The 23,008-nt window shown below is 36.3% G+C and overlaps 1 protein-coding gene across 17 annotated transcripts in view; it reads right to left on the bottom strand.

The window, feature by feature from the left end:
• Nucleotides 1-23,008, bottom strand: part of MYT1L (myelin transcription factor 1 like) — a 307,327-nt gene that overhangs the window by 45,502 nt on the left and 238,817 nt on the right. For 10 of the 17 annotated variants that reach the window (XM_063150775.1, XM_063150776.1, XM_063150774.1 and 7 more), the window contains 5 exons: nt 16,968-17,215; nt 14,461-14,697; nt 12,665-12,786; nt 12,240-12,302; nt 11,673-11,741 (listed from right to left, as the gene is read on the bottom strand). In XM_063150775.1, the coding sequence (XP_063006845.1) occupies nt 11,673-11,741; nt 12,240-12,302; nt 12,665-12,786; nt 14,461-14,697; nt 16,968-17,215 (739 nt within the window). The remainder of the gene's footprint in view (nt 1-11,672; nt 11,742-12,239; nt 12,303-12,664; nt 12,787-14,460; nt 14,698-16,967; nt 17,216-23,008) is intronic. The other 7 variants (XM_063150785.1, XM_063150782.1, XM_063150780.1 and 4 more) reach the window with 1 other exon arrangement.

Raw genomic sequence — 23,008 nt, forward strand, 5'->3', positions numbered from 1 at the left:
ACAGCTCCCATGCACTGCAGAGGTAGAAAAGCAGCTATCAGTGAGACTCTAACTTTGCCTTACATGACTTTTACAAGAAGGCTTCCCTCTGATTTTTTCAAAGCAATAAACTTCTTTTCCAAAACCACTTCCTGTTTTAGGTGCTTATAGGCAAATAAGCACGTATTTACTGCTCCTTACTCTGATTTCTAATTGAATTGGTTAGTGTTGATACAGACCTTGTCTAAACTTTGATTAATACTTTTATTTTTCCAGGCTGGTGAGGAAGAACCACAACTTTCTATTATCAGAATGCATGTTTACATCTTTTAGTCAAACTCCGCCAAAATATTTTTTAAGAAATCACTATCCTTGTAACCATTCCTGCTAAATAAAAGCCCTTTGCCAAGGACTTGGAAGAATATTACATGGGGCAGGAACCTATCTGCAACACAAATTCTCTGTTTTGATTAGTTCCAAGGTTGGGATCCTCAGCTATACATGACACAGAAGAACATCTTCATTAACCTTCTTGCATGAAGTAGAGATAGGTATAATTCCACTCAGCACCCATTCAGACACAGAAAAACCACTAATTTCAAGATGAATACTGGATCACAGGAAGGTCAACTGTGGAATAAGTTATCCAGCAAACGACATCTCACAGAAATGTCTCTCATAGACATGTCTCTCATACTGCCACTTCCCAGTACTTATAGTTGTCAATTGTATCTTTTGCACAGAATGTAATCCATTGGCAGCGTCTTTAAAAACAGCCAATTCCCCCTTTTCATGGTGAGAGAAGTTTGTGAGAAAAATCATCCCTTGAATAAGTATCTTATTCATTACATTTACTTTACCTTTGAATGGAAGTATCTTCATTGACATGAACAGATAAAAAGTTTTTCTTAGCCTTTAAGACAATCCCACTTCCTTGGGAATTTTAAGATGGAATAAAAATATTTTTGAAAATGTTCTTGATTATGTAAGACCTTATATGAAGATATGAACACATCTGGTAAGTGGTACATTAACATTCACAAGAATTTTGCAAAAATTTGAGATATGTGGTCCTGATGTGTTTACTTATTACAATTTGTAAATCAGCAGCATTTACTCTGGCTTCAGAAGTGTTAACTAAAAATTTGTAAAAATTAGATTAAAATCAGTTAAATTATTATTAAACATAGTATTCTGGATAATAGTTTTGCAGATATAAATATAAAATTTGCAGAACATTTTGCATTGAATATCAGTAATTTTTAATTTACAGAGGCTTATTGTATCAAATAGAATCCAAAAAAAGTTAAGAACTTCCTTACCAATACTTGAATAATTAAACTTCAAAAATATTCTTTTCTTTATAAATGAATAGTGATAGGATTCTATCTATGACAGTATCAACCTGAAACTGGTTTTGTCAAATGGAAGAAGTGCAAACTCTGTGTGGAATTTGCCTTGTAATATTGTTCTCACTCCATTAAAAATATGCTACTTAAGGCAAGCTTTTCAAAGTTGCAGAACATAATCTTGGATCTGAAGCCTGATAAAGATAGTGAGAGGTGTTCTATTGGCACAGTTGCCCAGGGATGCTGTGAATGCCCCATCCCTGGGGATATTTAAGGCCAGGCTGGATGGTGTTGAGTAACCTGGTCTGGTGGAAGGTGCCCCTGCCCATGGCAGAGGGGTTGGAACTAGATGATTTTTGAAGTCCGTTCCAACCCAAACCTTTCTGTGATTCTTTGATTCCATCACTTAAAACCACTTCAGATTAGGTCTCAGTAAAAAATTAGAACCATCAAAGGGCTTTTCTGTGAATGGGAATGTTGAGGAATAAGCCTTAATTGGTTAAAAAAAATAAAGAAAAAAATTCTTAATAATTTCACTCTTTCATATTCTTCACACTCAAGCCACAAAAGTTGTATTTGGTGTTATTCAAAAGCAGGGCCCTTGTCCCTCCTTCATGATACCTACACTTATAGAAAATACTTACGCTTTCCTGACAGATGTTGCTTGATTAGTGCATCAGAGTGCAACCACCACCTACAATGGTTCCTGGAGAAGCCTTGAGGAGAAACCCATGAGCTATCATTTTTAAAAATTATTCAGTTATTTTCATATAAATTTTTATGATTCCCCTGAAGTTTTTCCTCTAATTTTTTTTTTACAACTCCTACTCATTAGGAACAAAACCATTTTTCTCTGCAGTGTTCAGCATATCTCTGCAGTGTCTAGCATAACCAACCTTTACAGCTTTTAAATTAAAGTTATTTGTGAAATGCCCAGCAGTTACTGAATTCACTCCCCATTAAAGAATAACTCTGGGATTTAAAAGAAAAAAATACAAATATTTTAAAGAAATAATTTTTTTTTCTTTACCTATTATCTGACATCATGTCTGATTCATTAATGAAATAGGGATTCCAATCATAGAGTCAAAAACGAATGTTTTTACCTATGAAATTTTTCTTTAGAATACTTTTGGTATGCACCATGTATTAAAGAAAAGTGCCAGACTGGCCTAGAAAAAAATAGTTTTCTACCTGTGAAAAAGAAAAGAAAGTCTACTACTTGGTTTTCTTATAAACTGCATCTGTATGTTTTGATTGTTTTCCTGTTTAATATAGAAGAAAAATTCTTGGGTATTTAATCTGAATAATTTATAGTTCTTTTAGCTGATCAAATGCTTTCATAATTACATTCCCATCAATTTGCAGTCTGAAAATTCGGAAACTAGGTTCTGTTCATCTTGGTGTACTGTTAACTCTGAAGCCTGAAGAAGGCATTTTAAATATCACTGACTGACTACAGCTCATTATTTGAATGAAACTATGTAAATCTTACAGCTCTGGAAACTACATCTTAAATATAATTTATTCAGATTCATTTTTTGAAGGACCTGTCTTTTTTCCTTTTGTTTTCCACAGTCCAAAAAATAATACCTAATGACAGTAATGTACTTATACTTTAGTCCTCTGCCTCCTTATTACAGAAAACATGTACTGCTGAAGCTGAGTACAGTGCAAGCACAGTCAAGCATACAAAAATAATCAATGATGGCCAGTGGTAAAATACTGCTCAAAATTTAAGGTTGTTTCATACAACTGAGGCCATGCTGAAAGAGCACAGTGTTCTTATCTGTGGAAGGAGAGAAATCAACAGACTTTGAAGCAGTGGAAATTCTGTGTGTGTTAGGGTAGAAGAGCAGCTTTTACATGCAGATGAGCAAATGTAAATTCCACTTACTGGGAATACAAAAATATTGTAAAAGAAGATTATGATGAGGTGTTTATGAGGGATATGGGATATTTTAGAGATATAAAACATTGATATAGATACTACAGTGCTGCAAAAAATGTGCCACACAAAGTCCCAATAGCACTGAGATAAAAGTAAAGGGATGAATTTAACTGCATGGCAAAATCAGATGTTACTGTGCAGATACAGACACCACATAATCAAGTTAGCAACTGGCCATTTTAAGAAACCAAATAATGCAAGGAATTCTGTAACTTCAAAAAATTTAAATAAGGCAATCAAACATGAATGCTAACCCAAGAGAGTGGCTGAGGGCATCTGCCCAGATCATCACTGTTGTATCTTAGCGTAACTCTTCCAAAGGCAGCAGAGCTATGCTGATTTACACCAACTGAGGATCTGGACAATCATGTTTAGGACTTCAAGTGACAAAATTACTTTTATTTTGGGTATATAGTAAAGGGTTTTGGCAAGTCTGACCAAACACAGAAAGTGCAAAACACTGCATTTTTAACTCCCCTTTTAGCAACTGTATAGTTTATGCAACTTCCCATGGGGATCGCCTCAGCACTTGGGATATACCACAGCATCATGTTGCAGATCTTTGCAGATCTGGATGGAATGAGCAATTGGTTATGATCTGTTGACTTGAAGCAAAAATGATCAACACCACAATGGGAGTCTGCACAATTACCAAATTGTGCCAAAGAAAAGACCCTTGAATTGATTACAAGCAAATGCCAGGCTGAATGCGATTAATTATGTAGGACAAGTTCAATGACAAAGAAGTATGACCAAACCCAAGGAAGACAGAGGCAACTGTACAAATGGAAAAACTCCAAGACAAGAAGGCCTTAGAGAGATCATTTGGCATATTAACACAGCTAAACAAATTCATTTATAATTAATCACAATTAAGTGCTCCTCTCAGAATAGTTGCTTAGAAACTGCACAGTATGGCACTAGAATGACTGACAAGAGAAAAGTTTTGAAAATTAAAATAAACCATCAAACAAACATTCACACTGAAATATTTGGTGATTAGTGAAGAGCTAGGAACTAAGGAATGTATCTTCAAAACTGCCTAAGTTGTTATTGCAGACACTGAATTCCAATTTCAAAGTTAGGCATACAGAAGTTGCAGGGATGTGGATGTCCACCACTTACATTCCTTCTAAAACCAAAGACTCTTTAAGTCATACAGGTTGCTTTGAAAAAATTACTCTAATTCAGTGACTGTTCATCTGAATTGAGACTATTTTGGTAATAACTGAGTGGCAAATGGTTTTAAATAATGATTCAAATCCAAACAGTAAAAAAATACAAGCTACTGTTATCTTTTGTTTTGAATAATTAAGTACATAAAGAAACAGGCCATGAACTGTTTGGCTGTTGTAGATACCACTATGCAAAGGAAGCCTCTCATTTCAGAGGATTTCATAGTATTGACAACTTACTAAGGCCCTGATTCTGCAAGGTGCTTCATGCAAACAATTTTGTGCCTGCATGGAACATTTCACAGCATCAGAGATACTGAAATGCAGATGGCTTTTAAGGAGCTTTTTAGAGAGTACATGCTTTTAAGACTACCTCTGAGTAATGAAAACAATGATGAAGGGTCTTATGTAAACAAAACTCAAGAGTTTTCCATTTCAGAGACAAAAGTTGACAAACTTAAGTGAGAAAAATGGAATGACTCAACCTTACCAGAGTCTGAATGAGTTATTCTAACAGAGAAAAAAGCCCAGCCACTTCCATATGTAAAACTTATTGCGACTACAGAGATGAGGTTGCTGCAGATGATGGGTTTCTATACAAAGGACATTATCATAACACCACACAACATGAGGTTGGAAATGCTAGGTATAACCTACAGTGCCCATTTGAGTATTGAGAAGTGCAGGAACAGAGCCCAAGGTGTTCTGTTCTGGCCAGGCATGCATGCTGCCATCAAAGATAAGGTATCCAAGTGGAAATCTGCAATAAATACAGGAAACAAAAATGCAAAAAAAACCCACTGAAACCACATAAGATTCCTAATTTCACTTGGCCCAAGGATTGTTGAGCAAAATGGGAAAGATTTTTCCTTATAAGTGAACTAATAATTGGGGATCTATGTTCCTTGGTTTTGTTTTTAACAATTTAAATTAGACTAGCACACTAACTTGCAATTTAAGAACACATAAAAAAACTACAGTTTGTTCAGTTTTTTGTTACCACAACATTGCAGATAAATTAATAAAACACTATCATTTACAAATGGCTCAATCAAGCACTTTTTAGCATTTCTCCAAATACATCACATCTGGTCCTTGCAATCACATTTCCTATACAAGTTAGCTAATGCATCAAGGAATTTCAAAAAGTGTCTGCAGATTCAAAAGATACATACTTAGCATCAAAGGAGTATTTCAGCTTAACACAAGATTACTTACTGGGCTCAACAACCTTAGTATTCAAGAAAAACCGTAATGACAACTTCTACAGGTTTCCATGTAGAAAAAAAAGGACAGAAACAACAGGAGTAAAAAGGTGAAAATAGGAATGGAAATGATTATTTCTCTTGCAGCAAAGAGTAATTTTCTAAGATAAAAGTGAGTGAAAGCTATATAATGGGTCTCAAGTCTTGCTGCATTCTTATAGGAGGACAGATGTAATCTCATCGGGAAAAGGGAAGGGGAAGGCGGGAAAGGGAAGGCAAGGCAAAGGATAATACTTTGTAGATGAAACAACAAATGCACATCCAGGAACTGAACATCAGAAACACCTCAAGTAGAAAACACAGGATACAGGTGGAGAATTCACTCCAGAAGGTAAACAGAATTCTGCAGGAATAACTGGTTTGAGTACATAAAGTGACTGTATATTGGGAGAGCCATCAAGGTTCAAATAGTACAGGCACTGGTCAATGTCCAAGAATAATGTGGTTACCTATCTGAAGAGGGAAATGTTCCTGTGGTGTTTTACTAATATATCCTAATATTTTTTGTCTTTGCATTTTAAATTTATATTTGAAAAGGCCTATTTTTTACCAGATGCCTACAGCAAGGAGGAAAATACTACTCTTTTCCATAATATTTTTTTTTTTATTGATCAGAATAAAAACAACAGAAGTTTCTCCATTTCTGGGAGGATGCTTCTTCTTCCTAGTTCTTGCTGAGCAAATTGCAGTAAAATCACATCAGTAGAAATAAATAATAGATAATATATTAATATAGAAGAGCTTCCCTAGAAGTGTGAGGTAAGGATATCCTTTCTGTCACGAGAACACTGTACTGCATGGAGTTGTTTTAAAAGAAGAATCATGGCTAACAGTGAGAGCTTCAGAGAAGCTCACTTTTCTATGTGAACACTGCCAGGGTGACACCTCTGGGAACAAGGAGATGAGTGACAAAAAGCTAAGAGAAAGAGTAAAAATCACCAGGAATATGGAAATCACTGTGGCAGAATGGAAAAAAGATGGAGGAACAGAACAGAAATTCTGACTCTTACTTTATTGCAGAGAACATGCAAAAATAGACTGAACTCATCACTTTGAGTTAAGAAGAGGTGTGGGAAACAAAAGTTCTCAGGCTTCACTGTAGTGAGGGAGAGGAGGCTGCACTCCTCCCTCAACAGGAAATACCACAGGACATCCACCACAGAAAACAAGAAAATCCACACAGATGCCTTGGGACTGAAAGACTGGGCATACTACAACAGTATCAGGAAGTATCCAAACTTGAGGGCACCTGGTTGAACTGCAAATCTTCCTGAGGATCAGATTCTGCAGAATAAGCAATAATGGGATTTTCTGGCAGAAAACTGACTGAAGACAACAAGGGTAGATGTTGAGGATGCGATATTAAGTTCCACAGCAGATCACGCTAACACTTAGTTACCTATATACATAAAGTATATACATATATATGTGTGTGTATATATATATCAATGACCTTTGAAAAACTGTGATTATCTTTACATCAAAGTAGAACTAAGTAGAAATAAGTTTGTCACTTTCTGGGAGTCTCTGGTACCTGAGTTCTCAGGTTCCCACATTGACAGGACACCGAGTCCGAGTAGAAATTCTCACAGTTGGTCAGCTGTGTTTTAACTGGGATCGATTTACTGATGAACAAAATGTGTCCTTTTAAAACAAAAATTAATTCTAGCTTTGGATTGTTTGGGTTTTTCACTTTTACTTGTTTTGAATAAGATTTAAAATGCTTCAAAATGCTTTTAACAGTATTTATAATTCCACAATGGTATTACAGTTTAGAAGTAATCGCAACTATTAGTAAAACCTGCTGTGATAAGGAATAAATAAAGAAAACTGATAAAGAAAGGCCCCTTGGTAAGATCACACTGAATGTAATTTATGAATACTTTAATATTGGTAGCTGTCATTGGGTGGATTGTTAACTGCTTTCCCATCATAGTTAACTTTACTCATCAATATAGTGTTCCTAGGTCCTTTAAAAATTAGTTGTTTTTCACAAGTACTATAACCAAAATCTTAATACTGGAAAAGTTTGGTTCCCTGCCAGATATTGATTTCTCCAGACAGCTTTAAAGCTGTCAACCCCCTTTGGTTTTTTTCCTCTTTTTTTTTTTTTTTTTTTTTTTTTTTTTTTTCCCAGCATAAGTAACTGAGAATTAAAGCAGAAGATATTGTTCTGTTATTTGGAGATCATTGACCAGGCTGTAACTGCTTTAGTCTGCTGACAAACTATGCACAAAGGCTCTCACTTTCCTATTTGAGCTTCAGGCAAAAATAAAAAATTGTGCAATCTGCATGGTAAACCTGAGTGAGAACCCTTACAAATGAGAAGCATGGGTGGTAAGGAATAATTATGCTGACTGACCCTGGAACAACTTAATTTAAAATTGCAACATTATTATTCTGAGAGCCAGGAAATGTGAGCAATGGAATCTTGGACCACAATTTCCAAAAGGCAATACAATAAGCATGACTGTTAAGCAAAACATTTCTCTGACCTTGTAGGGTTCTTATATTATTTTGATTGTGAATATTATATGAATGATATTATTATTAATCATTTGAAGTGTCTGCTATTTTGTATTTTAGTTGGGGTACAAAAAAAAAAATCTGAGTTAGCAAAATTCCAGTTGGAAAGCTACATTATACATTATTTGTATGTGCTGTAAAATACACACAAAGAGATAATGTATCAGTAAAATGTGATATGAAGGCCTTACCAGCACATGTGTGACATTTGATTTGATGGTAAAGCCATAAAAGTATTAAATCCTTCCAAATTATGCAGTCCAGAAACATGATGCCTATGCTGTTCTATCAGTTTTTCTACTACACTACCAATTGTTCTCTGTACCCTGTACATTAAACAAGTATTTGCCAAGAATTTTAAAAAGGCTGAAATCTTTACAGAAGAATGGAAAAAACTACATTGAAAACCTGAACAAGGAATAAAAGATGAAGAAGAGATGAGAACAATATAGACTGGTACGGAAAGGACAGAAGGGATCTCAGCTTGGGTTATAGGCAAAAAATGTGTATAAATTTCCCTCTACAGCCTGGGGCAGGAGCCAAGGCTCCTGATTCTCACTACTCCTTTGCTGTCAGCAAACATGTGTGAAACATCCCAGCAATGCTCCCCATCTCCTCCTGCCAGTCCATGCAGATCACTGAAGCTTCCAGACACCAAAATGTCCCATGGTGGCTGGTGGCCTGACAGATGGCCAGCAGTATCCCATATTATTGAATTTCTGCTTCTTTTCAGCTTCTGCTTCCTCATTTTAGAAACAAGGAAATTATAATCCCAGAATTCCAACACAATGTAAATGAAGTACTTCACAGTGCAAAAATTTCAAAATCAAATCCTCTTATGTGGCTTTGGTTTAGCTGCTTTGTGCATGCACGCTCCATTTACATGATCACATCTTCTTCCATCTTAAGCAGAGAACAAGAGCATAAATGAGAGCTGTGTAAAGGATGCTGCCATCCATAGGACTCCTACTTCCCTGCTTTCAAATATATGTGGGAAATGCTAAGATGCTTTATTTCTGTCTCTGTACCAACTTCACAGGATATAGAGACAGAGGACAATAAAAATATAAATGTGATGAAGGCAGGAGATGGGCTGATCAGACAAGGGAGCTTGAGACAGGGAACAATGTAGAAATAATGATGAAGGAAAAGGAAAACACGACAGAGTAAATGGGCCAAGTGGAAGCTGGGACTTCCCAGAGTTTTGGGATAGGAGAAAGGACATTATGACTGCTCTGAAACTGGACTCTCCTGCTTTTTCTGCAGAGTTCATCCTTTTTCACAAAGGAATTTTTTTCACAAAAGGTCAATTGCATTACATAGATCTGCTAAATTCCCATTACTCCAAGCAAATTCAAGGATTTGAACATATAGAGTTCTCTACACTGTGAAGAACTGACAAATTGAGTCCGAAAAGTATCCAAGTGAACAATCAAAATAATATACCTAAATTTCTGGTTTAAAATGAGGATAATAACAACTCTATTTACTTTAGAGTATAACTGCAGATGAAAAAAAAAATTCTTTCGTAACTAAATAACTAAATTTATTAGGAAACACTCAGATGTGATGGTAGTGACAAATGTGTGAGTGAATTAATAGGTCTATCTTCAGAAGGCAGTTTGAGAAAACTGGAGTGAATCAAAGACAGGGCCTCACAGAGGATAATAAAGGAAAAGAGAAGAAATTAATTAGTTGCTTATGCAATGATTGCTATCTTCCCTGTTCAATGATTTTTTGTTGATTTGTTATCCTGTGGAAAAATATATGATCAGAAAACAAGGAATTGCCACATAGTGCAAATACAAAGGAGAACTGAGTTAAGAAAGCCTGCTTAAAATTCTGTCATTTTGAAACTTAATTTTTATATGTTCAACTGGTATAATGGTAACTGCTAAATTAATAATTTATGCTAATGAATAATAAGTAATAGATTTTAAACCTAAAAATATTATTTTAACTTAATCTTGCTTTTTGCTTAGGAAAAACTTGAAAAAAGTAGAGAGAGTGGCATGATATAGAAATGGGATCTCAAGGTGTTTTGGGATTCTTGTCTTCCTGGTTTCTACCAGGCAGTCTTGACTGCAGATGTTTGAGAAAAGCAGAGGAGATGAAGTAATTCAGAAACAGCTTCCTAAGATAAGTAGAAACCTTATGAAGGGTTTGCTTAAAATATTCATGCTGCCTCAAGAGTCTTGAGTGTGTTTTGCTTATGCATTCACATTTCCTCAAACTTCTACCATTTGACCCATCCCAACCCGAAATCCAGGTCCAAATCTGAGTTTCTCTGAGGTACACATCTTTCTCTACTTACACTTAAATGTTTTCCCTGATCTCATTTACATCCCCTTTTGCATATCACATATTCTTCTGGCAGCATATATCAGCATGACCTAAACTAATAGTTTCAAAACATTATTTTTTACTTTGTGGGAAATCAGCCGTAAATTTTGCATGTATTGTTTACCTCTAGCAACTAAATTAAGTAAAACTAGAGAGCAATTTTACTCCAGCAGTTTTCTCATGCTTGCTTTCTTATTTTTCCCACGGTTTACATCAAGAGTTGTTTCGGTTTTTTTGATCAGCATATGTACTGAATTCAAGAAACGTATTGTAAAAACAGAATACTGCTAAGCAGTATGGCAGCATGTGGTATCCATTCATTCTTTCCCTACTGAATTTTCCTCATTTCTAGTGAAAATTTGTCCAACTTAACCACATTGCCAGCTCAGGAGCATCGCCCTGTCATAGCACTAATAAATGCTATAGTTCTTCCACACAGAGAGTTGCAGTAGAGTGTATGTGCAGGAAGACAGAGCAAAGCTAAGTCTCATGATCCTCTAGCGTTCATAGTTCAAAACTGTTACTCCAAAGAACTGAAAGGAATGGCAAAGATCCCATTTTAAGCACGGGATAACTTAGTAAACATTAAAAAAAACATAGTCACATGAGAAACTGCATTAGGCTGGTAGCAATGATATGAACCTGGGGAAAATTATGCAAGCATTTGGGAAAATCAAATTGTTCTCCCTCCAACTGTGTCTGAGAAACTGCAATGCTTTACTGCTTGTGTAATCAGAAGTGTTTCATCAGTCTAATTGTATGGGAATTTTCTGTTCTAACTAGCAAACTGAAAGTTTAGAAAAAAATTGAAAAGGAATTCAAACATTAAGCTGAAATTCCAGAAGTTCTGTCTTTTGTCCATGCCTGTCACCTAATGGACACACAAAAGGACATAGCAGGTCAACAGACTTATGTACAGAGCCCCCCTATACGGAATTTCTAGAGACTTCAATACATGTTCCAAGCAGGACCAGCCCCTTGTGCAGCGGCTCTCCAGACAACATTTCTAATTTCTGATACAACTTTACACAATTTGCGGTCAAATAAATATGTACAAAGAAAATATTTGTTCTTTATATCTTACTTGAGTTCTTGTGAGCTTGTGGCCAGCATACTCCGAATGCTTTTGTCAGCCAAGGGACAGCCAGATAAACTGTAAGACATGGCAGGACATACAAGTATGTTAATCTTCTCATTAACTGAACACTCCCAAACAAACACAACATAAAAATTAAAAAGTAAAAGTTTGTAATGCAGAAAAGCGATGGGGCAAGTGCTGTAATATTGAATTCCGTAATATAGTTAACCCTCTGAATATATTTAGTTATCAATATTACTTCGAAAATTACATACTGTAAATGTTCTTGTTTGTTTGTTTGTTTCTCTATGAACTAGAAAAATATAACAAAAATATTGGAGATTCCTGGGTTAACTACTTAAATGCTTAAGGAATAGTTTGGAAATTTTAGTAATCTATTTAAAAATAAAAGACGTTTATACAACACACAAATTAGCATGCTTTTAAGATCAACATATATTACTCAAAGGGTTAACACATAGTTCAACGTTTTACTTTGACAGCATTGTTGAGGTAAGCTGAAAACAATAAATTGAAAAGACAGAATCCACCATGAAAAAAATGAAGTCACACCTTCTATGTGAGGCGTAATTACCAGTCACATGACCACTCCCATCACACCCTGGTGTTGGACATCTGCCACCAAACAAAAACAAAAACAGCCAAAATAGTAAGTATGTTTAAAAAAAAGCTTTTAAAAGTTTCATTGTTTCCAGTTTAGCTGCAATGACTGCAAGGGGTTTTAAGCATCCTAATCGAAAAGCTGCAAAATGAACAGGTTTAAATGAAAATGGCGTCTCCATACAATATAGCATCATTAAGAACAAGCAAATACACGTTAGCTTATCACTTTACTTAACTGGCAGTTTGAAACATTTATATGCTGCAAATGTTGCATGCTCATACTGCAAGGCGTATATGTATTCGTTGGTTTAAAAAAAGACAAAGAGAGAAAAAGTTAAAAGGAGATAAATAATTTCACCTCACATTATGCTTACGTTATTAAATCCTTTTTGCTCTCTTTGCATTGAGGGTATTTGGGTTTAGGACTTGGGATTGTAACTTCACCAGGATACCTTCTTTCTTCAAGTGCCTCTTGGAAAGGATCCAAATCTTCCGGCTACAGGCAAATATATACATATTAATTTCAGCTAGAGAAGGTCACAACTTACACAAAGTAATGCAAAGCAGAGTTATCAGATGGTATCTCCTTTTTATCCTATTCTGACATAGAAAATTATTGAAATTATTTTATATTCTTTCATGTATTAAACTTTTGAATAATATTTAAATATTTTGATGACTTCACAATATGTGAAATAAACAATTTATTTAATTAGAAAAAAATAAAAAGGAAAAAAAATCTGGCTTTTTCTGTAGCTGTCATATTATTTTTCTCTTAAGACTCAGGTCTCTTCTCTAAAGTCACTGTACAACAGACGAAAGGCCAAAAAAAAACATCTTATGCATCAAAAAGCCATCTTAAATAGCATTTTTAAGGATTTGGAACACCTCAAAGATGAAAGAGAAGCAATCCTAACATCTACACACAGAATCTCAGTCTGGGATGAATCTCAATGGATCTGTCTGGCAAGACAGAATGATATAATTTGTAATTAACATTAGTGATGTTCAGAAATTCACACCTATCTATCTCAGGAATGCAGTGGCTGAATGCAGGGATTCAGGGATTCCTGCAGATGGTGCTATAAGCAACATAGTAGAAGTAGGGAGTTCTTTGAAAAAACATGCTGCTTTACCTCACATTTCCTTGATAGTGAGAGATTTCCTGCCAACTTCAGGGAAATTATTAGCAAAACTGTACTATCAAAGCTAGAATGCATTCAGGCTACCTACTGAAAATGCCACGTCATTGTATATTTCAAAGACACTGAGAATTGTTTTATGGTTTAATTAAAATTGGCAAGAGATGTACTAAACTCAAATGATTAGCTTAATTTTTGGCTATAAACCAACTAGAAGTCCTCAGACAAGTAAATTGAATTGAGTGCAGGATTTTAAGCTGCAGAATGGAAAAGGGTTAAAACCTGTCAGAAGAAAGCAGCATCACTGAACCTTGTCAGCAGACCTCTTCAGTGTCCTGTCTATTCTGTTTTGAAAAGCAGTAAAAATTCACTGACATATTTCCTCTATTTGCCTCTTCTGTTTAAAGGGTTTTGCTGCTGTCTTGGTATTATAAGTAGAAAACTAACACTGATTTCTTATATCCTTTCTTTGTATTTTTGAGAAAAAGTATTTCATTAATGCAGGCCCTTACACAGAGCTATCAAGAGCATATAAGTAATCTAGAAGATTAGTTGAAATAGTTGAAAGCTTACATTATACTCTGCTGCTTTGTTTAAATTGATTTCTAAGTAATACAGGCTTTCAAATAACACATCATTTATGGTTTTCAAATTCAGGAGAATATCTTGTCTTCAGAGCTGATTATCCCAGTATTGCACGGTTATGTCAACTTCCTTATACAGAGTAACATAATCTGGATATAGCAAAGCATCTTTACTGCAGAAAATATTTGTTAACAAGACGATGCTGTTAGAAAACATGATTCACATTCATGGTTCAAATGTTGTCTTATGGAACTTAGTCACAGATCAGATGTGTGCCAGCATGATATAGTCCTAAAGATTAACCACCAAAAAGTCCTTTTTGTAGAAAACCACCAGTTTTGTCACATACTAATTTTCCTTCCTATTTCCCTCCAAATTCCAGAAAATTAATGAATTACCAAAATTAGACTGCAACAAGAACTATATAGATGAAAAAGACATACATTAATTTCTTTGGAATCATCTTCATCTATCCTACTTGGCTTCATTTTAGTGTAGTCCACTGGCAAGTCCCAGCAGTCACCCTCATTCAGTTGGTAACAGCGGTTGTTCATCACGGCTTGTCGTTGTGGGGACATTGGCTCCAGTGGGGTCAAAATGGTGCAGCAGCCATCTCGCTGCCTCTGCTTGTTCATGCTCAGATCCAACGTCCCATTTTCATCGACTTCCATATCAGGATTCTGTCAAAATAAGAAAAATATTGTTAATTCAGCTTCACACTGGCAAACTGCTACCTCTTCTTCAATCTGATTGCCTAGCAGAATGATAAAATGCTTTTCCATTCCTGTATAGATTGTAAGCATTGAGCCCCCTCCTACACATAGCATGATGCTGTTACACAACATTAATGCTGTTAAAGTAGATTTCTTCCCTGAATGGCTAATTTGATGTTTGGGGGGAAAGGGGAGAGTCTTCAGTACCCCTCTTGCCACCCAGCACATCAGTACAAAATCTGATATATAAAGGAGAAAGCTCTAAAGGTATTTTCTTGCCATTGTCTTTATGTTCTTGATTTATTCTGTGACAGGTGAAGTAACCTGTGAGGTAACATCTGCATAATTCTTGCTTTCAGTCCTGGCATGCATCTGGGTGATTAGAGAAACAAAAAACAGCTAACATCAAATAATTTTTGTTTCTTTTCTTCTTTTACATTAGCAGTCAGTGCTTGAATAGATAATGTCAGAAAACTAAACAGGGAGGCTTGGTACCAAAATAAGTCCTTTTGGAATCCATTTGTCAATGAGGAAATGCATTTAAGTTTCACAGCTCCTTCCCTGCAGATGAACACGTATTAACAATTCATGCATCTATTCTGATAATAATTGGTTCCAATTTCTGTGACAACTGGTACTGTGAAAAATGGGATGAGTATGGGCTCCTTTGCAGAAACAAACAAGTGTTGACTATTATATTAGATAAGGAGAAATAAGATCTCTTAAAATGAGCACAAAATTAAAAACCTAAGGACAGATAACATAAAAAGGCCCACAGAGAATCCCTCATGTTTCCAAAAATGAAGTGTTCCATGAGATATTTGGTTTCAAAATGAATGTGAATCTGGCTGACTCCTTGTATGTCTGGTGACTTTCTTTCCTCTTGAGTAACAACAGAGCTGCAGGAAACCACTGCAAATGCAAATTTCTCTTTCTGAATTACTGCCTTTTGTTAGAGCTTATATCTAATTGCTGCTATCTGGCTAATTTAATTTAGAAAGTATTTGTTTATCTCCTCAGACTCATTCCTTCAGCTGCATTATAGTGACACATTAGAAAAGAGGCCCTTTCTGGCTTAGACGCAGAAGATTTTCAGCATTGTGTTCTAACTTCTCACATCATAATGAATAGAGAAGAACTGCATTTATTTACATGAGAGAAAGTGTTTTCCCTCTTGAACAGTACTAAATCAATTAATATAAAAAGCAGCATTTGAAAACAAAGTCCATTCTGGCTTGGAGCGTCAGTATCACTAATACTTTCTGCTACAGGTTTAGTTTGTTATGAATGATCATAGCAAGAGGTGGTTTGCACAGAAAGGGAAAGCAAGCCTTTGTCTATAGGAGAACAGAACATGTCTGCCAGCTCAAAATCTCTCTTCAAGCAGAATAAAAACGTTTCCTCTGCACTGCATCTGTCTGCTCAGCCATCTAGTGGTCTCCTGTAGGCAACACTGTACTGTTTGCTTGTGCATGTTAAATACTCATTTTTGAACAGCTATCAGAGCCAAAACTTTAAAGTTAAAAATGTAATCTCCTAAATCTTTAATGAATGTTAATAGTGCCCTGTTTTTTCTTAATACAGAAAGCATAATGACAAAAGATTTTATTTGTATCTGTGATGGCCATTTTATAATATACTGAGGCTGTATGAATATACAGTACAGGAGTCACTCTGCAAGACTGTTATGCACATTTTAAGTCACCTGTACTGGAGGATTTGTGCATTTCAAATCTATTATGCATTGACTTAAGAACTCTGGTATCACAGACAGGCAAGAAATTATACAGCACCAAAGATTTTTCTGCACTGAATTTTACAAGCTTAGGTCCCATTTGTGACTGTTAAATGAAAATGCAGAGTTAAATCTTAATCCTTCTGCCAAATGTATGAACCAGACTTTCAAAAAAAACCAATACCCAAACAGCAGTGAAATTAGTACCACTTGAGCAATCCAAACATCTTTTATAATTATAGTAAGAAACAAATTTAAAAAAGGAGTACATGGTATTGGTATCATTAGGTTATAAAGCATCATGGTTTCCTGTGATACTTGTGAGCAATTTGTATCTTTCTTTTGGTATTTTTCCTCCCTGCTTTAGCACAGCCACCAGACTATGTTAATTTTGAGGGGAAAAAAAGGCAAGATGTATTAAAAGCTTTTCTCTCAATCAGGGTCACAGAGCAAGTACAGTTAAGAGAAATCTTCATCAACAAACAGATTTACTAATTTTTACCCTTGCACAGAGATCCTGAGGCTTAGTGGAGAGGTTCTGAGGCATCTCCCTGCAGCGGGTGGAGAGATTCAGAATAGCAGTAGCAGCCATGTGTGCTGCCTCCATGTCATGAGTATAGTCAAAGCTGCTCTTGCTGCAGGTACTGCTGGCACTGCTGCCTCCACCACAACTCATATTGCTGCTGCTGCTAGGAGCATAACTGCTTGTTGTGCTGCTGGTTGGACTTGAATTCTTACAGTAGCGTTTAGCTGTGGGAAGAAATATGACAAGGATGACTCAAAAGAAGGAGCATTCTGCATAAGTGAAGAGGAAAACAAACTGCTGGAGGTGAAATTTATAATGAGGAACAGTAACCAATGCCAAAACAAAAAAAAAAAGCCCGCAATAAGAATGATGGCTGTATTTCTTGATTTCTGTCTGTGAGTTTTATATGCTACATGTGTGAGACCATATGAAATAACCTCCTGTAAAAATCTGCATGACATGATCATGAATTGCTCTGACAAACAGGCTGGATTTATAAAACAGTAAAAACACAGAAACACTGCTTTTACCCCACATATATAGTCAGACAAAAGGTACAATCTGCTCAGCTCATTCATTTTTATTAATGACAGGCAATGTAACACTATGGGACCTTTTCCTATTTACATGAGGAACTGTTAGTTTAAGGCCTAGAACTCCCCAGAGTTACTGGAGATCAAACCCACTTCAAGGCTGATGAGCTTGGCCTCTGGGCCACAGCACCACCCATATTTCCTCAAACACCTCATGCTTCCTAAAAACTTAATTTCCTCCTACACCACAGGCAAATATGGCACTGGCCATCCCAAAGACAGGAGCACGAGAGGAGAAAAAAGGTGGTGGTCATGTGCTAGTTTTACCATGACTTGCACAAAGGCAGAAGCAATGGCTGTTTAAATGGCAACAACAGGAACAAGTGAAAAATCCTCCCCTCCCCCTTTAAAGAACCTGAGCACCTACAACTCTTCACAAAACCAGTAAGGACCAGAAATACCCTTCCCTGCTCCCACTGCAGTGATGCCCAGCTGTGCTCTGACTGACACGAGCCACAGGTGGTCACAGAAGAGCCAAAGCACTGACAGTGCTCAGGTCCAGCCTGTCTAAACACAAGGCAGCACCGCGGCTGCTTTTAAGCAATGTTACTTGCAGCCAAAGTATTACAGCAGTAAGGGCAAGCAGCCCTATTAGCCCACTTATTTCCCCAACCCTCTTCCCAGATGAGCTGTTTTAAAGAGTGTTTGTAAAAATGTAAGAAAGTGTGAGCTCGTCTCCCAAATGTAGAAGTTTATGTATTTTCAGAAAAAAAAATAAAAGTCAAGGTCAGAGGATACATCCATGCATATTACAGCACCTACTTCCCCTTAAGATGGAAATGTATACTGCAGAGATCATACCTTATAGCACAGTGTAACAATAACCAACTAGCATGCTGATAGAGAGCTACACAAAAAAGGTCAGGCCCTAGACAGAGCTCTTCCGTGATGGGCTCCATTTAAATGCCAGGCTCTTCTCTTGTATTTGTCTGAACAGACATACATATAATAATCTGCTCCCATGAGCACAGCCCATTTGTGAACCATGGGCTGCTTTGGTAGGCAGACAGGGTTCAAAAGAAGAATCTGAAAGCAAAATGTCTCTGCTAGAGCTTATGTCATCTTCCTTTCTCTAAAGAACTGAAAAAAATCATGGCATTATTTCTACTGCAAAGGAAATAGTGTTTTACTTAAATCATAACAGATGGAGTTTTCTCAGGAAAGCCACATAATGCACAGGGTGTGATTTTTTTTAAGTGAAGTGAATGCTAAACATTCATCACATTTTTTTTTGTTTTGAACACATAGTAGCACTACACTAGCAGGCTATCCACTAATAATAAATTTGTGAACTGTTCCTCAAGAGTTTCATTATTAATATAGTAGTCAGTGGTGGTCATTAAAAATTCAGCATTTATCCATTGTTACTTTGTTACAGTATCCAAGACACGCAAGAATTTTCCTATACTTAAGGAAGCAAGTAATTGAATAATTCAGTTTTTACTGTGTTATGTCAACACAGCAAACACTCTATACCACTGAACTTGCCAAATTAGAACTATCTTATAAATATCACAAGAACAAATAAGACTTTTGTAATTTTCAAGAAATTTTAGTCTTGTTATAGCAGGTCACATTTAGACAGACATAAGAGACATATTACATGTGAAATTATATATATATATATATATATATATGTATGTATATGAGAATGTGTGCTAAAGAGAGGGAGGGAAAGAGGCAGCTTTTATACATAGGACTAACGACCAGAAACTCATGCAGGCTCTGATACAGACTCCTCTGTGGCCTTGGTCAAACTACATAATCCCTTGAATTCATTTTCTCTATAAACAGAAAGTTGCTTCTAAAATTTAGTTGTGTTGTGATTAACTTGCAAAACACTTTGAAGATGTAAAGTGCTATAAACACGCTACACAATTATTAGCTTTCAGGTTACCAATAATTTAAGCAAAACTTACTTGGAGAGAAACGGCCATGGTTATTTAACTTTACTGCAGCTGTACATTTGAAGATGAGTCACATAACCCAGATTGTTCATTTCACAGTAGCTTTTCAGAGAAACAAAGATCATCGATTTATAATGAATAAAATCAATCTGTTCACTAATGAAGGGAAAGCTGCATTGTTTCGATACCAGGTAGTTCTGCTTGATACAATGCCCACCCCTGTGGCACCAGGTTTACCAAGCTCTGCAGTCCATCTATGAAACCAGATGTGAAGAACACCTTCCCCATTAAAAACAGACACAGGTCTAACCAGCTGCATACCCAAACTGGGCCTCCATCAGATTATGCCCAGGGGCTGATTACAAAGAACCTCTCAAAGTCTAAAGGCTTCTCTAAAGGCATTCTCAAAGTCTAAAGGCATTAACAATGGGGGAGTGGGAGAGATCCCAAACACAAAAAAGACAAAACTAAGGTATTTGGACTGGAATTCAGTTCTGCCCAGGCACCTTCATTCCCAATATGGTCTAAATACTGAATGTTTTAGTAAATTAATTACAGTTTCAACACTTTTTCTTACGTGTACAATAAAAGATTCATTTCACCTAATTTCAGGTACCTGACCTAGTCATTATAGGCTTCCTACACAGGCAGTGGAAGAAAACAGGAACGTTCAGGCCATGATTCACCAGACCAGTTTTAAACAAGCACTTCAGGAAAAGATTAACTAAATCAGAGAAGCATCTACCCTTCTTGACTCTGAAAGGGGGCACCAGACTCAGCTGTTGGCGCTAACATTACAAAACTCTGAACATAGTCAGATGAATCCCACTCATAATATTTTCCAGTGTTTTGATAGTATATGACCCAACCTATTGGTGGGATGACAACAATTTCTGCCATCACCTAAGTAACTGAAAGTGTTGCCATCACCACTGCCTGCTGTGTCCAGCTTGCCTATCTTTACTGCTGTGTACCATAATGCCAGCATCCAATACACTATGCAATTGGTTTCAAAGGAAAAACAAGCCCAAAAAAAAGTTCTCAAGAATTACTAGAACACTCTACCCCAAAATCCAAAGTATACATTTTCTGTTTGTTTTTTAGTAAACTTTACTGTAAAAAAAAATATCAATGAAACAATTAAAAGGTGCTATTTATGTTCGTGCCACTCCCAACTCTACACTTACTGATATAATCCCTGATGATTATAATACCATAGTAGCTGACAGTTAAAAAAGAATTGACATGGGAAGCTATTGATTTTTCATATCCTTAAGACTACTTCTCTCATACAGGCAGAACTAAAGCACTGTTTACCTGCACATTCCCCCCAAAACCTTAGATGTACTTTTGAGTTTTTCAGAATGACTTTTCAGAACTGAATCTGCTTTTATATAAACATGCTTTACTGACGTACATAATAGATGTGCTCTGTGGACTGCCCTGAAGTCTTTAGTAGCAATCATTAATTTTTTATATACAAATATAAAGCCATCTAAAAATACTGTGGCATTTTTTGAGGGGGCTCTTTTAAGTGAAGAGTCTCTTCCTGAAATCTCTTTCATATTCAGTTATCTACAATAACTGTCAGCAAAATCCCTGTTTCATGGAGATTCAGTGGCAAAATGCTTTAACAATTTCAGTGTGCCCAGGACTTCATCATTGTAAGAATCCAACTGATTTTCCTGAGCCAATTTAAGCCAAGTATGTTGAAGTACATCTGAAATTTCAGGGATGTGAACACTAGAGGTTTCATCAAAATCACTAACAGGGAAAAGACGAACTCAAATCAGGCCCCACCTCTGGGACCGTGTTGGCAGGTCCATCTGGCCAAACAGCACACACATCCCTTGGAAGCAGGGGTGGTGTGCACTGTGTCCAGCACAGCAGGAGTGTGGAACAAAGCTGTAGAGCAGCCTTTGCTGGCAGCCAACCCGCTCCAGCACCAAGAGGCTGCCACTGCTCCCAGCGCTTGCTACACCAGCATGAATCACAGGGATGCAGGGTCCCTCAGTCCCCTCTGGCTCACACCACTGAGCAGTGAAGCCACCTAGTCCCAGTCCCATAGCCAGGAAAAACTCCTATTTATATCAGAGGAAGATAGGGGTGCATAAAGACAGTGACCTGCCTCAACACAGCCTTTTATTATTTAAGGCCACTGTAAACTTGTGCTTAGTGTTACATGTATTTTCAAATTCTGGTGGTTTGGAGAAAAAGGGAAGTTTGTCATTATTTATTGAAAAAGGGGACTTAAATGAGAAAAATATGTATCCGTTGCTTATGTATCAGTAATTTGATCTGAAAATAAGCTTTTTCACAGGAACCCCAGCAGTATTGTGATGCTTTCCTTTCTGCAGGAGTAAACAATACATATGCAATATTTAATACCTAATTTACCTTATACTAATGTATACTTATATTCTTCCTAACCACAGTTACAGTTAGTGCTTTACTTTTAATGCTGTTCAAGCCCTTATTCTGATAAAGACAAATAAGATGGAGGTATGAGGAAAAAAAGAGGTCTTTTACCAAAAATAAGTTTCCTTTCACAACCCTCTTCCTTTGTGCTATAAGGCAAGAATATGTCTGTTAATTCTATGAGAAAGGAAAATATCCAAAATATAAGACATATGAAGGCAAGAGCCATACTAATTTTCTATTTGCTCACTTAACTACTTTTAAATGCCAGTCTGTGTTCAGGCAATAGCATGAGTTGCTCTGTATAGTTTGTTTCTTTCTGTTTTCTTGAACAAAAAATCTGACACCTGCCTGATATTTCTTATAGTAGTCACTGAGTAGTATCACATATTTTCACAAAAAAAACCTGCTAGCACTCAAAAAGAAAAAAAAAAGTATGGTTTAGGGTTATATATATATATACATATATATACACATAGAATATATATGCATATATAAATGCATTGTTCTGAAAAATTCCTGATGTCTTCAAAAGCTACAACCCTTCTTTATCCTGTAGTTTATTTTTCTCCCCTAATAAAAAACCTCTACCTCTTGCCTGACTGATTCCATTCATTCTCTTCTCCTGAACTGAATGTAGTATCAGGCTTCTCCTGAACATTTTAAATATGTTAGGTTTTCCAGAGAATTCAACCAATGTATTTTTGAGGACAAAATAAGCAAAAATGCCTCTTTAAGTATGTAAGTATGATATCTGAAGCACAATGAGGCTCAGGTTTTCTACTTCCACGTCCCCACAAAGCAAGTATGTTATCTTCCTGGGTTACCTGAACTGCTGCTTGGAGATGAGAATCCTAATGTGACCCTTGAGGCCAGGTCTCCCAGACAGTAACATAAGGATTATCTCTATTACTTAGCTTTTATTGCCATCTCAATACATCCCAGGAGCTTAATAGCTGGAGATGTCTTTTGCCAGTGCAACAATCCTGAAGCAAGCACCGTATAAAAACATTTATTTTAAAAGGCCTTTAAAATAACTTACATATGATAGCATTCCTCATAATACTGCATGAACATGAAAACATGTCTTATTTGTATG

The sequence above is a fragment of the Melospiza melodia genome, chromosome 3 (genome assembly GCF_035770615.1).
Source record: "Melospiza melodia melodia isolate bMelMel2 chromosome 3, bMelMel2.pri, whole genome shotgun sequence".
Lineage (NCBI taxonomy): Eukaryota > Metazoa > Chordata > Aves > Passeriformes > Passerellidae > Melospiza > Melospiza melodia.